This window comes from Barbatula barbatula (assembly GCF_947034865.1).
Source record: "Barbatula barbatula genome assembly, chromosome: 25".
NCBI classification, from domain to species: domain Eukaryota; kingdom Metazoa; phylum Chordata; class Actinopteri; order Cypriniformes; family Nemacheilidae; genus Barbatula; species Barbatula barbatula.
The window spans coordinates 15,950,353-15,973,067 of record NC_136788.1 but is presented as its reverse complement, the minus strand read 5'-3'; the positions used below and the strand labels follow the sequence as shown (position 1 = coordinate 15,973,067).

Here is a 22,715-nt window from a genome sequence, read left to right as displayed (position 1 = left end):
CACTTCGCTTGACAAACACGTAAAATTCCACAACACAGAATTAAAGAGCACGACGATGACGGATGAATATAGTTCGTTTAATAATAAATAAATATTGTTTAACGTTATTAAAATGGACTGTTTTACCAACACATATCTTTGTGTACTATTGTAATCAAATCAACTCTACTGATATCGACTGTCGTTTCTGTTTTTTTAAGTAAGACTCATTCTTAAGCGTTTCATCTTTCAGAATCTATTTCCTCACAGAGACCATCAAGATTGTTGCCATGGAAACAGACTCAAATCCTAATAATGGGTGCCAAATATTTCAGCATTGGTTACAGAAGATATCAAAAATACATACGCACACACAGAGAAAGAGAGAGAGTGAAAGGGATTTAATGAGAGACATCTGGTGAGGAAGAGAGAGGAGGGAAAGATAAAGAGGAAGGAAGGTGAAGTCGACCTGAGGAAAACACACATCTGGTAAGAGAGAGAGAGAGAGAGAGAGGGGTGTAGCAAAAATGTCGTCCCCCATACTGTATATTGCTTTTAGCCCCTTATGCCGCGGTCACACTAGACTTTTCCCTCCATTGACTTCCATTCAAACGCATGTAAATTCAACACACCAGAAACGCAAGCCCGTCCAAAGGCCGTTTGGTGAACTCTGACCTGCGAAATTGCATCACGTAAGTGCGTGAGACTAATAGAAGATCAAAACGTCACTGCGTGACCTCTCGGTACAGAAATGTGAAAAATGGAGGAAACGCGCCCGGCCATTTTTGTTCCACCGTCCGAACGATCTTCGTGTGCTCAAAGTCAAGCCTGACGCGGCGTTAACCTTTTAAAAATAACATCGTTCAGAAACGATGGCGGGACCCTCAGAGCCGTGGACCCCTAAAACTGTTGCCACCCCATCAACTACAGGCCTGCACTAATGCCATGGGTCACATAAAATAAATAGGTAAAACATGGGCCGGTTACTAGCTGTTCAATACTGGTTATTTATGTTTATTTGCTGGTTAAGCTGATCCCCTGTATAGGGCACTAATGTGTTCAGAGTATCAGATAACAGGTGAAAAAACGATGTTAAATGCAAATTAAATGCAACTAACCACACTGTTGTCATGGAAAAATACAAATGCTTTTAAATGGGAGAATAGAAAGCTTAGAAGCCACCAACAAAACTAGACACACCCAAAAATTGACCCAAACTACTTTCAACAAGAATAAGAGAAAATCTAACTTTGAACTGTTTAGAAACTATTTGAAATAAAATATGATTTCAGATCACGATCAAATGAATACACGTATACTATTTGCATTACTTTGATATAGCCATCTTTCGGCTAAAACACTCTTCCATCTACACCTGATCAGTACTGACTTTCTTTCTTACTACAAAATACTTTGTATACTGTGCTGGGCTTTATGAGACCATTATTTACTGCACTTATGCTTTTTGTTGTCCTTATGCTGTTCCAATTGCTTTGGATAAAAGCATCTGCTAAATGACTAAATGTATTGCTAAATACCTCACATTCTGGGTTACCAGCAGACGTCCCGTATAAAATCTGGCTCACGAACCAAAAACAGCTGAGAATCACTTTTGTTGACCAATTAGACTATCACCTGACTAGACCACCTTGGACCAACAACACATCCGCTACCACATAAACCAGCCGGACCACATTAAACTGAAACCACCTGGTCCAGCACGAAACAGCTGTTTTTCTTTTTAGCACTGGTCCAAAATCCACTAAATTGCTCTCTCTCTCTCTGTACCTTTGACCAAACCCCACCCATCACTCCCTCTACAACAGACCTTTGACTGTGTTCCAACTCCACATGTGTTCAGCCTTTGAAGTGTACTGTTTCATTTATGAAGGGAACAATGCAGTGTTCATCTAACTTCTGTATCTCCTCTAGCTCTACTCTTTTCTCTCTCTTTCTCTGCAGACCATCATTTCACAACATCAAATCCAGAATAATTCAATTGATCTCTGCCTGGGATTAAGCCTAAATGTATATAATCTGCACAAATCTAGCTATTTTACACAAATTACAATCTATATATTATTGTGAGATCTATAAAGAGTGTTTTCCATGTTTAACACCAATACCATAGAGAGAGATTCATTACGTGTAAAATATGATAAGTGAGATGAATATGAGCCGGTCGAGGAGATGGACAACAAGCTCTTGATGTGTTCTGGTTAATTGATTAGCTGGTGTGTTAGTTTGTGGACGTGGTGCAGTTTTGCTCTCTATCTTTAACTTAAATGAATTAATAAAAGTTTTGCAAAAGTAATAAAATGGTGTCCGAGTACACAATGCCTATACTTCTGATATTTTAAAGGCAGAATTAAAAATAAATCGACTAACATTGTGTGTATAGCATTACTTTTATCATTAACATTTAGCAGACTTACAAATGAAAGAGCAGCGATAGAGAACAATACACATAGTTTATATGCAATTTTCACTGGAACACTGGCGTGCAGTGAATATCATAAATTATCAATGATACAATTGAAATAGTCCATACAGCATATTCTATAGATACCTTATAGAGAAGTTACTTAATTAAAATGCTTGAATGTATTATTTTAGGCACAGGAACGGCTTCATTTAACTGAGACTTGAACTGCTGTTTCACCTTTGTCCCGTTAGAAAATATTAAACTGAATACAAGATTATGTTTAAAAGACAATAAAAGTATATGAAAGTAAAAGTATAAATAAACGTATCTAAAACCAATCCATGTCGAATATAAAAACGTAAACAAAAGATGACAACATGGTTTTTCCCACAGTATTTCTTTAAACACTATAAACACACCATATACACTGACAAAAAAACAACATAATAAAACGTTTAATCTAAACAAATGTTAATTCTGTTAGTAAAAACCATAGTTATGATTATTGAATATTTAATTACCATTTATGGTTTAATAATGTGCCGAAACATATAAAAAAAATAAAACAAGCAGTGAGGAAACATGAACAATATCTCGACACGATTCACCGATGTGACATAATCCATCTGCAGACAATCCTGAGCCTGCACGGAGCGCGCACGACGCAGCGAGAACGCGCACGCTGCGGCGACCTGATGTTGTCCTGCATCCCTGCCGCTGGGATCCGTATCGACGCGCAATCCGCGTTAATGCCCCCAGGGGCAGATTCCCCGGGCGGTGGGGGCGGATAACCCCGCGGGGATAAAACACGAACACATCAAGGCAACCGAGAAAAACAACTGCAGATCAGCGGACGACATGACGCGATGAGAAACAGATGTTTGCGCGGGGAACGTGCGAACTCGGACGCTCCCGTTCAAATCAACGCGTCATTTCATTGTAAACCAAGCTGTCAACGCGAGAGACGCGTCTAACGCTTTATCCCTTTATCGCAAGCTGTCGGGTCTGAACGCGTACAACGCCACGCAACAAAAGCTGGCCTTTAATATGACGTATACGTCAAAGCGCGTGCCGTAACCGTATTTCGCGTGCGCGTTGCGTTCCAGACGCGTCAAGCCTCTCCACATAACGGGACCAAATCCTCCTCATCGCATTAAATGAACACAATCCCGTTTTTCTATTTATTTTGCTGCCATAATACACATTACGTGTAAATGAAATCACTCTATTTGTGTCGCGTTTCCTGACGCGACGTTATAAATATTCATTTGAATATGACTGGAAAATCTCCACAAAGGATCGTGAGGTAATTCATCATCTGCGCTACGTACCGGTTTGCCGCTGATTTATCCCCGTTATACCGCTTTGTTAGGGGTCTATGTGATGTTCCTCCTCCGGTGACACCGTGATATTACTTCAAACTGCCGGTGTTACTCCCGTCCGTGTCTGCGGAGGAAAAGGGAGGGAGCAGGAGCCCGACGCGTACGGGAGGAGCGCGTGTTTGTGTCGCCGCCTACTGACGCATCCACGTTACTGCGCGCTCAGCGTTTATTCTGCCGTCAAAGCAATTACGTCTTGTATGGCGTCATCGCGATGACCTTGAGCTCAAATATATGTATTTAAAAATGTATAATTTAATGATTTGCATTTGATACACGGTGTTCTCACAAATCCTGTCTAAAAAGCATCCAGTCCCAAATGCAAATGAGAATAAGAAAGAAATGATATTATGCATAACTAAATACATACAATAAATGTTTTTAAATATTGAGAAGAGCCGATAGGAGCCGAGGTTGGTGTTTGTCTCACAATGCCGAACTTCCCAACGGCCCTGGGCTTCATTTCTTTAGGAAAAACACATTTTTTTCAGTTGACAGATTCAGGTTTATGTGTAATATTTTTGGCACGGAGAAAATCTTTGATCCTGCCGGATTGCAAGATGGACACCGCAGGTGAGTGAGACGGCTATCACACGTCAGCTGGTTTCTGGGTTGTCTGTTGTTGTAGTCTCCAGCCCGACTCTTTTGAGGGATTCTTCGTACTTCCTCTTCCCCAGAGTCACGATGTCCTCCACTTCCTCCGCTAAGTCCCGCCTACCGCTGTCTACAAGTGCCTTGGTTAGCCACTGCACTGCACCGGGTCCTGCCCCCTGCTGCCCTCTCGCCCAATGATAGAGCATCGCCAATACTTGGGCACCAAAGTTGTCCCTGAAAGGAAATAAACAGGATGACACATTTTATTATATTGTAAATTGTTTAATTATTTGAATGGTTGTGTACACTTTAACTACTGCTTTACTTAGAGTGTTATGCAGTGTATACATTAGATTTAGGATATGTGTAAATGTTGATTAATATGATGAGAAAATATGAAATGCGGCAATCAAAAGGGACTGTTTTTTAGCAGATGCGGAAATCACCTGAAATATATCATATATTTTGAACATAAGACCATAATAACTATACTATACTGTACATTAAATATGTTCACATGACAAATGTATTACTGTTTGCAACATTCCAAAACGCATTGATTTCATTAATAAATTCTCTGTAGTAAAAGTAAACAGACTGTGTGTGTGTGTAAACATGTGTGCATGGATGCGTGTGTGTCCTGCAGTGTCGCAGATGGCTTTGGTGACAGGAAAGAGATCAACATTCTCCTCATCCACCAACTCTTTCTGTTCACGCTGTAACACCTCTATAATTCAAAAAGGTTTTCCAGAGGTTGCGAGTGTTTTTGCAACAACACACCTGTCATTTACCAAACTCATCTGGAGTTTGTGGGTTTCATCTGGTTCCATTTTTTTTTAAATACTGAATGATTTTTGGCTTCAATAACTCATATGGAGAAACACCTTTACACTCATGAATGCTCATGAATATTAATGTTGTGGCTGGTAACCTCTCTTGAGCATCCTCGCATCAGAGTGGTTCCTCTGATTTATAGCCTGTGGATTTGAAACAGCACCATCTGCTGGTGGACTCTGATCCCACCTGTGCTGGTTTCTGATTCTCTCCAGCTGGTCGTAGCTCATGCCCAGGTGAATGCCGATGTTCTGCCACTCCTGGTTGATGCGTAAGGAGATAGACAGCAGGTTGGTTTCTGTGAGATAACCGCTCTCAGGGTCGCCAAGATTAAGCTCACCATAGATGTTCCCTTCACAGTCTGCACCCTGGGTGTGTGTACAAACAACACAACAGCTCTTCATGTCAGATTCTTCCAATAAGAATTCTTAATTGCAAGCTTATGTAGTTCTTACGCTCTGTTCTTAAAATCAAGCTCACTCGCTTTCTACTGAATACAAAGCATACCCCAAAATTCTGTGTGGCTCTTTTTTTCAGGGCATTCTTGGATTTTCTCACTCTCGTTTTTTAAAGAAATGGCCTCTGTGAGCACACTAGGAAGCACACAAGGCTTCGGATAAGAGCTGTAATGTGTCCAGGGTGTCTTACAGAAAGTCGGAGGGGAAGTGTGGCCAACCACTGGTTGTCTTGACCTTTCCTTTTACAAGCCACTTCCTCCGGAAGGTCATCAGGCACTTCACCCCTGTAAAACGAGACCTGTAGAAACACACAAATTATTATAAAATGATTCATCCTTGCGCACAAAGCAACTCAAAATATCTGCTTTAGTGAATTCTGCTTTTAACAGAAGAAAGTTCACTTTTAATATCGGACTATGAGCCCATCTCACCTGCCCTCTGACGGTGCCTTGCTGTGGGGCGGCCGGGCACACGTGAACCTCTTTAATGTTCTTCAGATGAGAGTAAAACGTGAAGGAAAGTCTGCCGTCTTTGCAGTCGGGACGATCTAAGAGCACATTAAGTGAATCCGTCAAAACACATTCTATTCAAAACATCAGCTATGCGAATGACGTGTACCCTCATTTGTGTCTGCGTGCGCTCACCTGCGTTGATGTCTATGCCTCTCTCAAAGCCGGCGAAAAACTGCTCTCCCTCCAGCAGGATACACAGCTCTGATGGCTGAGGGCCTTCATATTGCTCAGAGAGAGACACCAACCTGCTTTCAGCCTACACACACACACAAATGTCAGAAATCACACACTTGACCTTCAACACACAGAAGCAAACACACACCTTGTCAGATGGCAGACACTGGAGCAGAACCTGAGCCGGGTCTGTTTTCCTCTGTAGCACCAGGAATCGAACCCGGAACTGTTTCAACCGGGTATACATCTTCCTGACAACCCCGCTAACACATCTGTGAGTGGTGTACCACAGCCAGTACCTTAACACACACACACGTATTACAGATTGAACAGATTTGTGTGTTCGCTTGTGTGCGCGCGCAGACTCTCACCATGAGAAGTGTGTGATGGAGAAGATGGCGTAGATGTGCGTGACGTGGAGGGACACCTGTGAGGTGATGTCAGTCCAGGTGTGAGCCGCAGGGTCACCGTGCATCAGGTGCAGACGGGACATGTCCACCATGTGTCCTAAACACACACAAACCTGAAATATGCATGTATGACACATAGTCCTTTGTTCAGATCCTGAATCAATATGTGTACCATGTGCATTTTACAGAATCACATTTATTTTCAAAAAGACGTTTGTTGGTGTCGTTTTAAATTAGTTTAAATAATACTAGTTCGTTAAAAGACATTCATGTTTTTTTTCTGATGAAAGAAATAGCAAAATAGCATTTAATTTTCTTGCTAATGTCACTACTAATGCAATAACATTTGGAAATTTTTAGTGTACAAACACTGTCCATTATTTGAAAGCACACGGCACACATTCTTCATTTGCATGGAGAATGTCAAGAAATAATGAAAGCTCTGATGTCTGTGTTTAAATCTCTTAGGTATGAATAAGACTCTAATAAACGTATGACTTGTTGGGTTAGCTTGGGTCAGATAGCCCTCCAAAAGTCTGTATGATGATGTACCAGTGACTCCAGGCGGAAGAGGAATCTGCACTGTGATTGGCTGAAGGAAGTGCATGCTGGGAGTTTGAGAGAGGCATAGCAGTGGACTGGCACTCGCCTGAGGGTCTCCGGTCAGATCATGTACCTCAGACAGCGCCACCTGCAGGACCTTAAAGAAAATGCATCACATCTTCCATTAAATAGTTTTTCAGTAATAACTTAAAAATGACTGAACTATTGTTATATTTCTATTGTATTTCGTACAGACCTGTAGTGTAACAGCACGTGTCTGTGCCGTGCACTCCGGAGGGAAGGTAAGTTTGATTCCTGGGTCGAATTGTGACACCAGCATCGCCCCCATTGGAGACACCGAGCAAATGTCAAGGAAAGGACGAGAGACGACTACAAACCACGAGAACTGAGTAACACTGCAGCATGCTAACTACACACAAAAAATGAATATTTAATACAAATAAACAAATGTTTATATCAGATCATTGCAGATTTAATAATGTGCTCACCCGTGCTGGGCGACCTCCCGGCCGGCAGCTGTGTCTCTCACTGCCTCTCCTTGTCTGGGTTTGAAGCGTCGTCCAAGACTGACCGTCAAACCTTCGCACCTCCACATCTCCTTTGCGTGTTTTACGATAGGGTATGCTCACCTCTACCGGCTACGAAGTGAGCAAAAGTCATAATTTTATTATACAAATATTATACCATCTGAAAGTCTCAAATGTGTCTCACCTTCTCAAACGTGGCTCCGTGTGGGCGGAGCTCTAGAGGGTGGCTCAACAGGACGTCATGCTCTCCGAGCCACACCCACTTTCGGTCCGGTCTTCTCTCCGCCCACTCCAGCTGTGTGACTGTGCTTACGCATCTGCGCGGGAACAAGAGCTCCGCCCCTCCGGGAAGAAACACATGGCAACCAGCAGGTGACAATGAAAACCTGTAGGAAGAGCAAAAAATAGATCGGCTGATTGAATACGTAAATATGGTTTTATTGCATTTTATGATACACGACTTACCAATTGATGAAAGCTTTAAAAAAAACAATGATTACCTCTAAGAAACTTGTTATTTTGCTCCAGAATACATTTATTAAAGGGGAAGTTCACCCAAAAATCAACTTTGTGTGATAGCAGTTGTCCGCTTTGTGAGTCTAGTCTAGTCATTTGGATAACTTTAATGATGGAGCGTTCCATGTTGACCACCATATCATATAACATGACAACATTTTCAACATATCAAATTATCAATAGGTGAGTAAAGTATGAAAGAATTGTTTTGGGTGAACGTTTCCTTTAAATGAAAGTGAACTCAGGTCACCTGTGTTGATCGTATTTAATGTGCAGCTCCGGAATCTTGAAATCCTCAGAAACTGTAAAACACAAACAATGGAATCAAATAGAATTTCGCTGTTTTTTGACAAACTCCTGACATAAAAAAGCATATTAGTTATCATTAAAAGACTACTGGACTACAGTATTAAGGTTCATTGACCTGGTGTCACAGGGGCGAGGGGTGGTGGGGTCGGGGGGCGACCCAGCGGGTTGTTCCGCACATCCAGTTTAAGTAGTGGGTGGGAGTGCAAACTTTCTGGAATACTTCTTAAATCATTACTCTGAATTACTAAATGCCTCAGAGATTGGAGAAATCCTGACAGAGAGAGAGAGAGAGAGAGAGAGAGAGAGAGAGAGAGTGCAAACTAAATGACGTTACAGATTTAAGAGAACTACCTGTTTATTAATACAAAGTTATAACATTTGATTTTGCATCAAAGCGTTGCTTTACCCAAACTTTCTGGTAGCACCCTGAGTCTGTTATTGGACAGCTCCAGCGTGTGTAAGTTATCCAGGTGTCCCAGTTCATCTGGAAGACCCTCCAGTAGATTAAATGACACGTCCAGCTCCTCCAGCCCGCGGAGGAGCCCCGACACACGGGGCAGATCCACCAACCTGTTCCCCATCAGGTTCAACCTCTGAAGGGACACCAGCGTCCCCAGACCCTCAGGCAGAGCTGTCAGCTCATTGTGACACAGCAGGAGCTCAAGAAGGTGCGATAAGGAGAGAATGCAGGTAGGAAGAGACGAGAGACGGTTAAACGAGAGATCCAGATGAACGAGGAAAGAGAGTGAGGAGAGAGAAGGAGGGAGAGAGGTGAGGAGACCGGGCAGAGGGTCACCGCAGGCGTCATGGAAGCGGTTTCCTTGAGTTGGAGACAGAATAGTGTAAGAGGAAGAGGAATATAAACACATTAAAAGAATAGAGATCGTGCGTGTACCTCTGATAGCCAGCGAGCGTAGGTGTTTGAGTCGAGGCAGCACAATGAGCGCTCTCTCTAGCGCCCCACCGTGCTCTGAGCCAAGTCTGAGGTACTGCAGGCATCTCATCTGCTCCGGAACGCACTCCAATAACACCGGCAGAACTTCTGCTCCGCCCCGATACACATCCAGCACCAGCCGGCCCTCTGCCAGCACGCCGTCCAGCTCCACCGACGGAGGAAGAGGAGGAGAGAGAGAGGGCAGAGAAGAGGAAGACGACGACATGCTGAGGTGCGAGAGACACGGAGAGGTAGAAGAGGGCGCGCCGTCTGAGATGGACGGAGCCCAGGTGTCCGTCAGGCCCGAGGAGAGAGAGGGAGGATCTCTGTTATCCGCTCCGATCGCTGATTTCGACATCGGAGTTTCCAAAACGTTCAACTGCTCAACTCTGGTTGAGATTCGGTTCAGACAGAAATCCGGTGAGGTGTCGGAATGAACCTTTTTCACTTCTGCATCAGTCGCCGGCTCTCTTTCTTCTAGACGGATACAGAAATCATTCCAATCATTAAATGTTAAAAAACGTGCCACTAGATAGTGGTTACTATTTAGAATTGACGAAAATGATTATAATTTCATTTATATAATCAATTTAATAGTTTTGAACAGTGTTTGAAACAAATATTGACAAAGTAGTGGCCTAAAAAGAGGCGGCCCAACTTTGGAAAATTGACTTTTTTCAAGTATATTATTACAAATCAAATGTATGAAATAATATTTGGTGTGTAAAGATCAACACAAGTATAATAATCAAAAAGGAATTCCAAAAAAAGACATACCCGTTTCCGTCCGTGATCGTGTCATCGCTCCTCTTTCTCCATCATCTATGATGGTCCGTCCCCTCTCCTCAACCTGTCCATTCAGTCTCTCCATCTACTCTCTGTGGAGTCCTTCAGCTCCTCCTACAAACAGTGAAAACCCGCTGGGAGGAGTGATGAAGCTGACGTCTTCATCCTCATCTCTCCATCTCTGTGGTGGGATCATATCTGTAGACCCGGCATCCATGTCCAGACACGTCCCTCTACGGAAGTGAAAAAGCTTCATTCACAGAGAAAGAAAGGTGTTAATTGAAAAGTACTATGGATCTGTAAGGCAACAGTAAAATTCACCATCTACACCAATATATCAGCATACCATGACGTCATTCAATTGATGATGATGTAAATACTTGCATTAAATAACCTTCACTCCAGAAATCATGTGCCAAAGCATAACAGTTGATCTTGTTACTACAGTAAAACCACGGTACACTTACAGAGATGTTCTTTACATGTTTTAAGAAATGTATATTCATTTGTGTATTTGACAGTGACAATGACATTAGTAGGAATCAATGTAGTATCTTTAGCTCTTATAACGAAGTTACTTTGTGATTTTTTAGGGCAGCAAAATTCGTTCATTAATGTATTCGTACGTGTAACGTCACACACACAAAGCAATTTAACTCGTGTAAACTATTGACAAACACTTACACAACTGCTGTATACCAAGCACGCGCTTCTTGACGTCACTGCAGCCCTAAAACGATACAATAAAGCGAACATGAAGAAAACTCAAATCAAACTTATATGACGTGTTTACATGTGTTAAATCTCAAGGGTTAACTTCCGTGTTGCGCGCACATGTTTCGGGTTGACGCGCGCCGCGGAACTTTGAGCAAAAGGCGGGACGGAATCTCTTAAAGAAACAGTAACCACTGAAATGAGTAGAGTAGAATAGAGTAGAGTAGAATAGAATAGAATAGAGTAGAATAGAATAGAATAGAGTGGAGTGGAGTGGAGTGGAGTAGAGTAGAGTAGAGTAGAGTAGAGTAGAGTAGAATAGAGTAGAATAGAGTAGAGTAGAATAGAATAGAGTAGAATGGAGTGGAGTGGAGTAGAGTGGAGTGGAGTGGAGTGGAGTGGAGTAGAGTAGAGTGGAGTGGAGTGGAGTGGAGTGGAGTGGAGTGGAGTGAAGTAGAGTAGAGTAGAGTAGAGTAGAGTAGAGTAGAGTAGAGTAGAGTAGAGTAGAGTAGTGTAGAGTAGAGTGGAATAGAGTGGAATAGAGTGGAATAGAGTGGAATAGAATAGAATAGACAGGAGTGGAGTGGAATAGAATAGAATAGACAAGAGTGGAGTGGAGTGGAGTGGAGTGGAGTGGAGTGGAGTGGAGTGGAGTGGAGTGGAGTGGAGTGAAGTAGAGTAGAGTAGAGTAGAGTAGAGTAGAGTAGAGTAGAGTAGAGTAGAGTGGAATAGAGTGGAATAGAGTGGAATAGAATAGAATAGAATAGAATAGAATAGAATAGAATAGAATAGAATAGACAGGAGTGGAGTGGAATAGAATAGAATAGACAAGAGTGGAGTGGAGTGGAGTGGAGTGGAGTGGAGTGGAGTGGAGTGGAGTGGAGTGGAGTGGAGTAGAGTAGAGTAGAGTAGAGTAGAGTAGAGTAGAGTAGAGTAGAGTAGAGTAGAGTAGAGTAGAGTAGAGTAGAGTAGAGTAGAGTAGAGTAGAGTAGAGTAGAGTAGAATAGAATAGAGTGGAATAGAGTAGAATAGAATAGAATAGAATAGACAGGAGTGGAGTGGAGTGGAGTGGAATAGAATAGATTAGAATAAAACAAGAGTGGAGTGGAGTGGAGTGGAGTGGAGTGGAGTGGAGTGGAGTGGAGTGGAGTGGAGTAGAGTAGAGTAGAGTAGAGTAGAGTAGAGTAGAGTAGAGTAGAGTAGAGTAGAGTAGAGTAGAGTAGAGTAGAGTGGAATAGAATAGAATAGAATAGAATAGAATAGAATAGAATAGAATAGAATAGAATAGAATAGAATAGAATAGAATAGAATAGAATAGACAGGAGTGGAGTGGAGTGGAATAGAATAGATTAGAATAAAACAAGAGTGGAGTGGAGTGGAGTGGAGTGGAGTGGAGTGGAGTGGAGTGGAGTGGAGTGGAGTGGAGTGGAGTGGAGTGGAGTGGAGTGGAGTGGAGTGGAGTAGAGTAGAGTAGAGTAGAGTAGAGTAGAGTAGAGTAGAGTAGAGTAGAGTAGAGTAGAGTAGAGTAGAGTAGAGTAGAGTAGAGTAGAGTAGAGTAGAGTAGAGTAGAGTAGAGTAGAATAGAATATAATAGAATAGAATAGACAGGAGTGGAGTGGAGTGGAGTGGAGTGGAGTGGAGTGGAGTGGAGTGGAGTGGAGTGGAGTGGAGTGGAGTAGAGTAGAGTAGAGTAGAGTAGAGTAGAGTAGAGTAGAGTAGAGTAGAGTAGAGTAGAGTAGAGTAGAGTAGAGTAGAGTAGAGTAGAGTAGAGTAGAGTAGAGTAGAGTAGAATAGACAGGAGTGGAGTGGAGTGGAGTGGAGTGGAGTGGAGTGGAGTGGAGTGGAGTGGAGTGGAGTGGAGTAGAGTAGAGTAGAGTAGAGTAGAGTAGAGTAGAGTAGAGTAGAGTAGAGTAGAGTAGAGTAGAGTAGAGTAGAGTAGAATAGAATAGAATAGAATAGACAGGAGTGGAGTGGAGTGGAGTGGAGTGGAGTGGAGTGGAGTGGAGTGGAGTGGAGTGGAGTGGAGTGGAGTGGAGTAGAGTAGAGTAGAGTAGAGTAGAGTAGAGTAGAGTAGAGTAGAGTAGAGTAGAGTAGAGTAGAGTAGAGTAGAGTAGATATATTTCTCTGTAAAAATCCAGACATTTTTTAAATGTGGAGTCGTTGCAGATTTATTGTGGTGGTGTGATTGTGGATGAGAGAATGAAGTGAAACATCTTTCTCTGGTGTTGCTGTGTTTGTTTATGAGCGTGTCCGAACATGTTCCATTCGAGCACCTGCTGAAGTGTGCAATTGGATTTTCCCTATGAGACCAGAGGCGAAGAATCCATGATACATTTTATTTTCATGAGGAGAAAAGACAAGAATAGGGCATGAGATTAACATCTGAGCATCTGAAGAATTTTATTTTGAAAGATAGGAAAGTTTTGAACTGGGTCGGTCTGATATCATAATAATACAATTATTTTTATTGTTTTTTTATATAAGAATGACAGTTATGCTATAAGTGAGAGGTGAAATAAAAGATATTTCATACTAAATAGCAAACTGATTCTTTTTAAACATCAGTGTTTAGATGAAATGTAAAAATGATTGATCTCACAAAAGTATATCGATATGCTGTTTATTAAAAACACATGCAGTCAGAATGTGGGCCAAAGGATTCAGTTTTGCAGTTGTTATTTCACAACAAATGTTTTAAGGAACAGAACAATTTAGGAACAAAAAGGTTCACTCATCATGTCCTACAAATCTAAAAATGATATCTTATGTATTAAAAAATATCTGCATATCCGCATCTCAACGATTTCCACATCCAATAGCACGAACACGATGTTTAATATATTTTTTAATAGAGTGTTTTTTTTAAATGATGTCATAAGGACGTGTGATGTAATGTCAAATAAAAAGTGACCATTTGGTATACACCTTGTACACATTTAATCTAAATCATGTTACATTTAAAACGTTCATGAACACGTTGTGTCTTCAAACAACATGAACATACAGTGACAAACTATGGATTTAACAAGTTGACCACTTTCATAGACACAATAATAATACAAACTAAAGTGAATATACACAGAAAACATCTGTGAGATTTGTAAATGTAACTGCATTTATTTCCTCTGCATTTGCTTTTTATTTTCAAGATTGGCATAACTATTATTATTATTATTTGGCAAATGACTACATCCCATAAAAGCATAACAAGTGTGTTTCAATGCCACCAGGACCAATTGTTACCGTATGTTCCATATTGCCCCGCGTGAGAAGTATTTTGGGAGAGATGCCCAGAATTTTAATTTGTGGAACTGTGGTGGTTCCACCTCTTGGACTGGATAAACACATTATTTGTAGTGTCGGCCTTGTCAAACTTTCAAACATCCCAACGCAGACTGTGAGAACACGGCCCGTTTTCCACTAATAAATACACAGAGGGGCTTTCTAGGGATGACACATCTTTTCTCAAGTTAGAAAAATGATCAAAACATTTCTACAGGGTATTCTGTCCTTGAAATGCCCCCGGGAGGACAGTGTCAATGGGAGGAGCATTGGTAAGATGTGTTGTAAAACACTGTACAAAGGTGGAAAACAACATACAGAAAATAGGGCTTCAGTCATTTTAACACCCCGTCTTTACACCAGGAAACTGACACCGATTTAAGAAATATAAATACAATAAAATACAATACAATAAAAATACATATATATATATATATACATACACAGAGTGGGTAATAGAAATAGCAGTAAATTAATAAAATAAATAAATCGCTTGACAGCACATGTTCGTGGAAACATTTCAAATGACAGCCCAAGAGGGAGGGGCGGGGTATACAGTCTCAGCGTCCGATTGGCCGACACCGACGAAAACACACCCACGCCTCAACACGCCCCTCCCTTCGCACTTGCATAACAACCGGTGCCGAAGTCACCAAAACAAACTCACCGGTGACTTTACGCAAAGTTATTAAACACGCAAGATGCGTCGCGTTCAAGTCACTGGAAGGAATCGTCTGATTTAGAAAGTTAATATCGTGGTAGTTACAACCGTTGAAAGGAAAAGAAACAGCTCGATGCGTCAAACGCGGAGGATTTGATCACAGATTGCCGTAAAGAATCGTTCAGCATGTTTCCTCTCGACTCTCCGTGGAACATTTCTTTCGCCGGATGCGGTTTCCTCGGGATTTATCACATCGGAGTCGCGAGCTGTCTGCAGGAACAAGCGCCGTTTCTGGTGGAGAACGCGCGTCACGTTTACGGCGCGTCGGCGGGCGCGCTCACGGCCTCTGCGCTTGTCAGCGGGGCATGTCTGGGTAAAATCTAAACGTCCTCAAAATCATATAAACTGTGATTAAAATGCGTATCAAACTCGCGTGTTTTATTAGAAATCTAACAAACAATTGTACCATGTTTCCTAGACTTATTTCATTTGGAATATTAACTATATCTGCAAATAACATGTAATAGTCAGTGTTGGGTAAGTTACTCTGAAAAAGTAATTAATCACTAGTTACTAATTACATATTCAATAGTGTAATGAAAAAGTAATTAATCACTAGTTACTAATTACATATTCAATAGTGTAATTAGATCACTGTACAAATTACTGATTACTAATTACTTTCTATATCCTACATCCACTTTGATTAGTTAAGTGAATCAAGGGTAGACATGAAGCGACTCTTAATTCATCCAAATAAATCATATACAAGTTCTCTCATTAACTGACTAAAGTATTACAAATGTGAGAAAGATGCGTACAAAGTTAGACTTTGAAATGTATTGTCAATTCCACTATTATATACATTACACAGTATTACATCTGAAGTATGTAATTCAATTACAGAGAAAATAAGAGTCATCCCTTACTTGAATTTTTTAAGGTAAAAGTAATTCAATTACAGTAACTAATTACTTAGTAACTAGTTACACCCAACACTGTTAATAGTTATATTTAATAATAATGCCTTACATTTAATCTATGGTTACTGTAGTGAAAACATAGTAGCCTACCCCAAATTTACCAGGGTACAGTTAGCATTGTTTAACCATTGTAATTGTATTTAGCCCTTCAAAATGACTACGCTTTACTATAGTAAAACTATGGTCAGCGGTAGGAAGGGGGTAAACATGTACCATGCTAATTCCATTGTATTTTCTATTTCAACCTTGAGGATTGAAATACCGGGTGTTCTCTTGAACCATGGTAGTTCCTTAAAATAAATATGATCATATTGTGTAACCATGATACATGAAACACCCATGGAGTTACTTTTTGACAGTACCACGATACCGCCGTGGTATTTTGATCTATACTTAGAAATTACACTGCTTGTGTACCATCACGTAACCATCACCTGCTGCTTATTGTCAATGTCTCAACACGACTGCTATCTTTCCGTTCGGGTGACAGGAGAGGTGGGGGCCAACTTCATAGATATGGCTAAAGAAGCCCAAAAGCGCTTCCTGGGGCCCATGCACCCCTCCTTCAACCTGGTTAAGATCCTGCGGTCCATGATGCATCGCTCGCTGCCACCCAACGCTCACAGCATTGCCAACGGCCGTCTGGGCATCTCTCTGACTCGGGTCACTGATGGAGAAAATGTGCTGGTGTCACACTTTAGCAGTAATGAAGAACTGGTGCAGGTGTGTATTAACATATATTATATACTGTTTAGGGTTCAGGTTACTTTGTTTGTTTTAAATCATTTGTGTTTTTTTGTGTGTGTATGTGAGTACAGGCGTGTATATGCAGCACTTACATTCCCGTGTACTGTGGCCTGATTCCTCCGACCCTGCAGGGAGTGGTGAGTGTTCAAGAGGCTATTGTATATCATTACCCATAATTCATTTACATCTGCACTACGTGATAAGAGTCTTTGTTGACTTTAGTCGTCATTTCTTTATCCTCATTTGTTTCAAAACCTGTATGTGACTCTTTCTTCTGTGGACAGAGAAGATATTTTGAGAAATGTCTTAGTGGTTTTGTGTTCATACAATGGAAGTCAAGAGGGTTTAATGCTGTTTGGCTACCAACATTTTTCAAAATATCTTCATTTTTGTTCTTCAGAAGAAAGACAGACATACAGGTGGACGTGTGGATAAAAGGATTTGTATTTTTATCATAATAATCCTTTACCCTCTAAACGGTTTTGTAGTCTATGCTAGTGACCTTTGCCCTGTACTAATGCATTCCTGTGTTGTTTATGGTTTTGTATTTTTGTATGTAAGTGCGTTTGTCCATGTCACATTTCACCCTAAAATCTAAAGAAATGAAATGTCGCATGGAAGAAAATGAGGTATGTTTGGTACCATGAAGATTTTTGTCAGTTTCATATCTCCTCGAATGCTCGAAGTCGCTGCATTCGATTTCTAATATCAAGTTATATATAGCAAAAGCTATTTGTATTTCATTTAAATGAATAGATAAATAAATGTAGTTTAAAAAGTAAATTAAATGTAGTGAATTAAAAAAAGCATAATAAACATGATCATGTCAATGCAAACATTTGGGATGTGTTGATAGTTAATGTTGATGTAATATAACATCTGATGACATTCACTCTTTTACTTTTCATTTACAGTACGTGTTACTGTGCTTTTTTCTGCTCTAAACTTACTCTTTTAGAGAAACAAACATCCAGACATCATCCATTCTCTATCCGTCTCCATCGGACTCCCTTGGATAACAGCCGCACCTAAATAATCTTTCTGATATAGAACAAATGACTCATTAAAAGGAAGCATTTCACGATATTGCTTTCGTGTGTGTTTGCTTCAGCGAGGACCTGATCTTAGATCATAAGTACTGAGCGGGTGTCCATAAGCCAGTGTTGACACAGCTGGCACGTGGTGCAGAAGGCCGTCCAAGTGGGGCGACTCTTGCAGCTCCATCTGCGCCCGAGCGAGTGAATGAGTCAGTGTGTGTGTGTGTGTGTGTGTGTAGGCAGGGGATTACTGTATGTTTGCATATCTATGTGGCAGTTTGTGTTCCAAACAAGCATCCCAAATGATGCCCGTATGCCTGTTCTTTTTGCTGTTGTGGCATTGCGGTAAAACATTGACCTGGATCTCTGGTCTAGATGTAATGTTATGTTCATAGTTTGTGTGACAGATGTCTCTCTCTCTCTTTCAGCGGTATGTGGACGGGGGCATCAGTGATAATTTACCGCAGTACGAACTGAAAAACACCATCACGGTGTCTCCGTTCTCAGGAGAAAGCGACATCTGCCCACGAGACATCAGCTCGACCAATCTGCACGAGCTCCGATTCACCAACACCTCCATTCAGTTCACGCTAGCCAACCTGTACAGAGTAACCAGAGCTCTCTTCCCACCTGACCCTCTGGTACAAACCATAGACGACGCATCCATGTTTTTTGAACACTTTCTGTCTGTTGAATATTCCCTGTTAGCCGAAAATACACACACAGGCGTACAATCACATTTATGCCTCTCGCTCACGTCAGCGCTTTCCTCTTCCTCAGGCCATGAAGAATATGTGCAAGCAGGGATATAGAGATGCTTTACACTTTCTCAAGACTAATGGTGAGTCAGACTTATGTATCTCCAGATTTCACACTGCAGTTATTTTACACATCAGCATATTTGACCAAACCAAACGCTCCATTTACTTCTGAATATGAGCGGATGTCACTGATGTCATGAACTGTTTATGGAATACAGTTTATTATCCACAAGCCTCACAGCTGTGTTAGTGTAGATAAGTCTTTATTTCTGGTGGAAGTGAGATTTGTGTTTGAGTGACCTCTAGTGACCAATTCTTGCATTGAAACACAAAATATTTTTGGTTATACCCCTGTGCAATAATGGGTTATAAACAGTGTTGGACAAGTTAACTCTGAAACAGTGATTAATTACTAGTTATTAATTACATATTCAATAGTGTAATTAGATTACCCTCCAAAAAGTATTTAATTACTTATTACTGATTACTTTCTATATCCTATATCAACCTTGATCAATAAGGATAGACATGAAACGGGTCTTTTAATTCATTCAAATGAATAATGTAAATGTGCACAAAGTAGTGTTAATAACTGACCAAAGGATTAAAAGTGTGAGAATTATACATTAAAGCGCGTATTTTAAAGTTAGACTTTGACATTTTAATGTCAATTCCACTATTGCACACACATATTATATCACTGTAGTTAAATTACAGAAATATATTTGACTTTTTCAAGGGAAAAGTAATGAAATGATAGAACTAATTACTTAGTAACTAGTTACAACCAACACAGGTGATAATATATATATATATATACATTTTAATAATAAAAAAGAATAACAAATAAAGTTGAGAAAAAAGGCACAAATAATTATTAATAGAAAACAGGTGATACCAAATCAGAACTCAATTTAATTAAAATAGTTTTTCATTTATTTAAGTTATTTATTTATTGGCTGTTATTAGTTTTTAATATTTAAAATTATTCCATGTTTGGTCCTCCACAGTGTTCTGCATGAAATCTTTAGAAGTCGTGTATTTGAATCACTCACATCACTTGCATCTCCGATGGTCAGAACATCTGTATTACAAATACTGCATCAATTATTCTGTGTTGTGTGCACAAGTAGATCTTTTCCATCACGTGTGTGTGTGTTTTCTAGGTTTGTTACAGTATCGCGGCCCACACCTTATGCTTGCCATTGCTGGTGGGGGTGCTGAGGATGACTCCGACAATGAGGATGATGAAGGTCATAATGAAGAGTCACAGAGAAGATGTGAGAGAGGAGGAGAGGCCAATGATCACTCGAGCATCGAGGAACACATCTTTGAACATCTGCCTCCTCGAGTACATAAAGGTGCTGATAGATAACAGAATCATGATTATAGTTTATTTATAGTTTAAGATTTCATTCGGATACCATTGTAATACTATGGTTTTTAAACATTAACAAAAAAGATTCGTTGTGTGGCCATGTTTTTTACCTATGTTATGGTAATAGCGTGATTTTATTGGCACTTTTTAAGAGCAGCCTATATTCTAAACAAAATGGGTCAAATATATGTGGTCTTTCGTCAGCACTGGTCGAGGCGTGTAAAGAAAGGAGGAACCTGTTGCAGTCACTAAGTAACCTGCTGCCAGTCAGGATGGCGTCGGCCATCTTGTTTCCCTACACACTTCCTGTAGAATCAGCCGTGTCGATGAGTATCAGGTAATTCTGACTGACAAACACTAGTGTTCATTAAGTATTAAATACATAAGGGTGCCGAATGAACACATGACATGGTCAAATGGGTTTTAATGAGAAATTGGCTTATAAAAATGAAGGCAAAATATAACAAAATGACACAGAGTCTATGTTTATATAGTGTAAGAATACATAAATACATATACGTGTGTACATATACACAATCTCCCGTTGATTTGCTGCAAATATAGCGTACAAACTAAGCAAAATAAAAAAATGCTATTCAGGGTAAAGCGCACAATTCTAGCAGGTCATTTATTTTACAAATAACTTAAAAAGTGACATCCAAACCTTGCGTGTACAGTATGTGGATAAACATATGTGATACATGTTTGTGTCCTTTGCCAAATATTATGTGGGTCACATAATCAATCGAGCATTCGAAGTTTGAAACTTTCAATTTTATTCACCGGGCTTTGGAATCGTGAAACTGAACAATGATTGACTTTCTCTTTTCTCAGACTGTTGGAGTGGTTGCCAGATATTCAAGAGGATGTGGGCTGGATGAAAGAGCAAACAGTGAAACTGCTGCAAAGTTTAGTAACTCATGCAGGAAGGAGCATGTCGCAGCAGGTGTCTGCACGGTGAGAAAACACTCGTGTATGCAAACACACACACAAACACACACACATGCATACAGTAGATCTCTCACCCACTAAGAGACAGTATGTTTTTACGAAAAACGAATCCTAAGTGGTTAGATTCGATGAACTTCAATGGAAACGAAAACAGCACTGCTGTCGTGCATATATCCAAAATAAACTTTAACTTGATGTTCTAAAAAGACAAGCAGGTTCGAAGAATAAAAACAATATTTGTATTCTGTCCATTACAGCTTTTCCTATCAGCTGGAATTTAAACATTCCCAATCCGTCCCGGCCAGCTTCAGCGCGGGCCGCCTGCTCCCGGGTTGGATCAGTGGGGGCAGCTCATCTGTGTTGGATGCCATGCTGCGATTGGATCAGTACCAGCGTCAACTCCTGCCGGGGTTATTCTGTGTCAATCTGGACTTCCGAGGGTCTTTCACCGCCAGCTCGACGACTGAGAGACACCAAGACGCAGATGAGGGTCTTACCATGCGCCCACTTGGACCCTCTTAACACCAGCTTGCTTCCTTAACAATAGGGATATTATATCCCACACTGCAACGTTCCATGGAGTGATTTCGGAGAGTGAGGCCTTGTGCTGAACTTTAAACATTTCAAGGCCTGGTGGTGTGCATCATCGGAATGACATTTCATCAAACGCTCTGGGATTCTTTGCTTTTTGTAAAGTTTGATTTTATCTCGCCGCTGACGATGAACTTTTGATGCAATCACGTCTTCCTGGAGGCTTTGAGAAAACACAAACTGGATGTTTTCAATTTGAATGTCGGAACGAAAAGCAGATTTTCAGTTTTATTTTAAAGAGATCTACATTTGTAAAACCCTCTGGAGCGTTCGTTTGCTTCCGTCGTAAGCGTCTTATTCTAACCCCGACATAAATAAAAAACTGAATGAGGAAATCAATTTCTTTGGTTATGGGCCGCGTGTCACAGATTTGGTTGTTTGTATTGAACTTGCATAAACGGAGAACATTCCGAGCGGCTATCAGAAAGAAATGTATGTCAGAAAGTTCCTGCATGTGCTTTGCGTGTCGAATCCGTAGAAAAATTCATAAAGTCATTGGATGTGTCAGTATTTACAGTATTTATGTTTTGAAGGAAAAAGTATGTCGAACTCTGTGCCAAACAAACTGAATGTTTCTAGACTTGGAAGGTTTATTTTGTATAGTCGTGTCTTATTTGATTTGTTTTGTTTATCTCAGATGTTCTTTTTCGAAACGGTTGCCAGACACGGATTATGCGCTGATCTAATCTGTTAATCCATGTAAATACGTTATAATCTAGGACTGGGCTTCTGGTGCAAATAAAATACATCTAATCTGCCTAATGTGCAAATCCAAGTGTTAAAGACTTATTAAAGTTCAAATATTAAAGGGTTTTGATAATTCACTTCACAAGTTATATTTGAACCCTGCGCCTATGTGCATTATGTGTATGTGAAATGTTCTTGATGCATTATAGGTGAACACATTTACATTAAACATTAAACATTAGATATTTTGTCACATCATTGCATTATAGAGACTCCCAAAAGTTTTCCTCCAGCATAAAATCATTCTGTTTGGATAAACGGAGTCATAGGTGCCTGGGGAATGTTTGCAAATATCCTGACTTTTATAGACATGCTTTTACCGCTCTTGTAAACATTTTGCATTTACATTTGAGTCTTTTTATTTGGTTTATATGCTTTTCTGCTCAAATGATCAGACATGAAATGGGCCAAAGTACGCGTCAAGTTCAAGTGCGTCATTCTGACGCTGCGCTCCTATTGGCC

The 22,715-nt window shown here is 40.6% G+C and overlaps 3 protein-coding genes across 4 annotated transcripts in view; 1 reads left to right on the top strand and 2 right to left on the bottom strand.

The window, feature by feature from the left end:
- slc25a22a (solute carrier family 25 member 22a) overlaps positions 1–1,862 on the bottom strand; it is a gene marked incomplete at its 5' end in the record, with an annotated part of 11,099 nt that extends 9,237 nt beyond the window's left edge. Inside the window, one exon of the mRNA XM_079450938.1 lies at positions 1,808–1,862. Coding sequence (XP_079307064.1) covers positions 1,808–1,862 — 55 coding nt within the window. The remainder of the gene's footprint in view (positions 1–1,807) is intronic.
- Positions 1,863–2,369: 507 nt separating this feature from the next.
- On the bottom strand, positions 2,370–11,267 carry pidd1 (p53-induced death domain protein 1). Of its 2 annotated transcripts, none has more exons than XM_079450850.1 (17): positions 11,086–11,264; positions 10,393–10,651; positions 9,577–10,092; positions 9,088–9,501; positions 8,797–8,952; positions 8,623–8,674; positions 8,041–8,242; positions 7,818–7,967; positions 7,565–7,738; positions 7,318–7,465; positions 6,727–6,862; positions 6,504–6,654; positions 6,314–6,437; positions 6,101–6,216; positions 5,860–5,967; positions 5,401–5,579; positions 2,370–4,611 (listed from the first exon to the last, which is right to left on the bottom strand). In XM_079450850.1, exons 2-17 carry the CDS (start codon positions 10,484–10,486, stop codon positions 4,380–4,382), a joined length of 2,952 nt encoding a protein of 983 aa, XP_079306976.1. In that variant the 5' UTR covers positions 10,487–10,651; positions 11,086–11,264; the 3' UTR covers positions 2,370–4,379. The 2 variants fall into 2 exon arrangements, with proteins under 2 accessions (XP_079306976.1, XP_079306977.1); XM_079450851.1 differs by having other exon boundaries at positions 2,434–4,611; positions 9,577–10,089; positions 11,086–11,267.
- A 3,745-nt stretch (positions 11,268–15,012) lies between these two features.
- On the top strand, positions 15,013–22,330 carry pnpla2 (patatin-like phospholipase domain containing 2). Its single transcript, XM_079450550.1, has 9 exons — positions 15,013–15,431; positions 16,532–16,764; positions 16,860–16,925; positions 18,254–18,466; positions 18,606–18,666; positions 19,753–19,947; positions 20,169–20,301; positions 20,799–20,921; positions 21,173–22,330. The coding sequence occupies exons 1-9, from the start codon at positions 15,245–15,247 to the stop codon at positions 21,435–21,437; spliced, it is 1,476 nt and encodes a 491-aa protein (XP_079306676.1). The 5' UTR covers positions 15,013–15,244; the 3' UTR covers positions 21,438–22,330.
- The last annotated feature ends 385 nt before the right edge of the window (positions 22,331–22,715 follow it).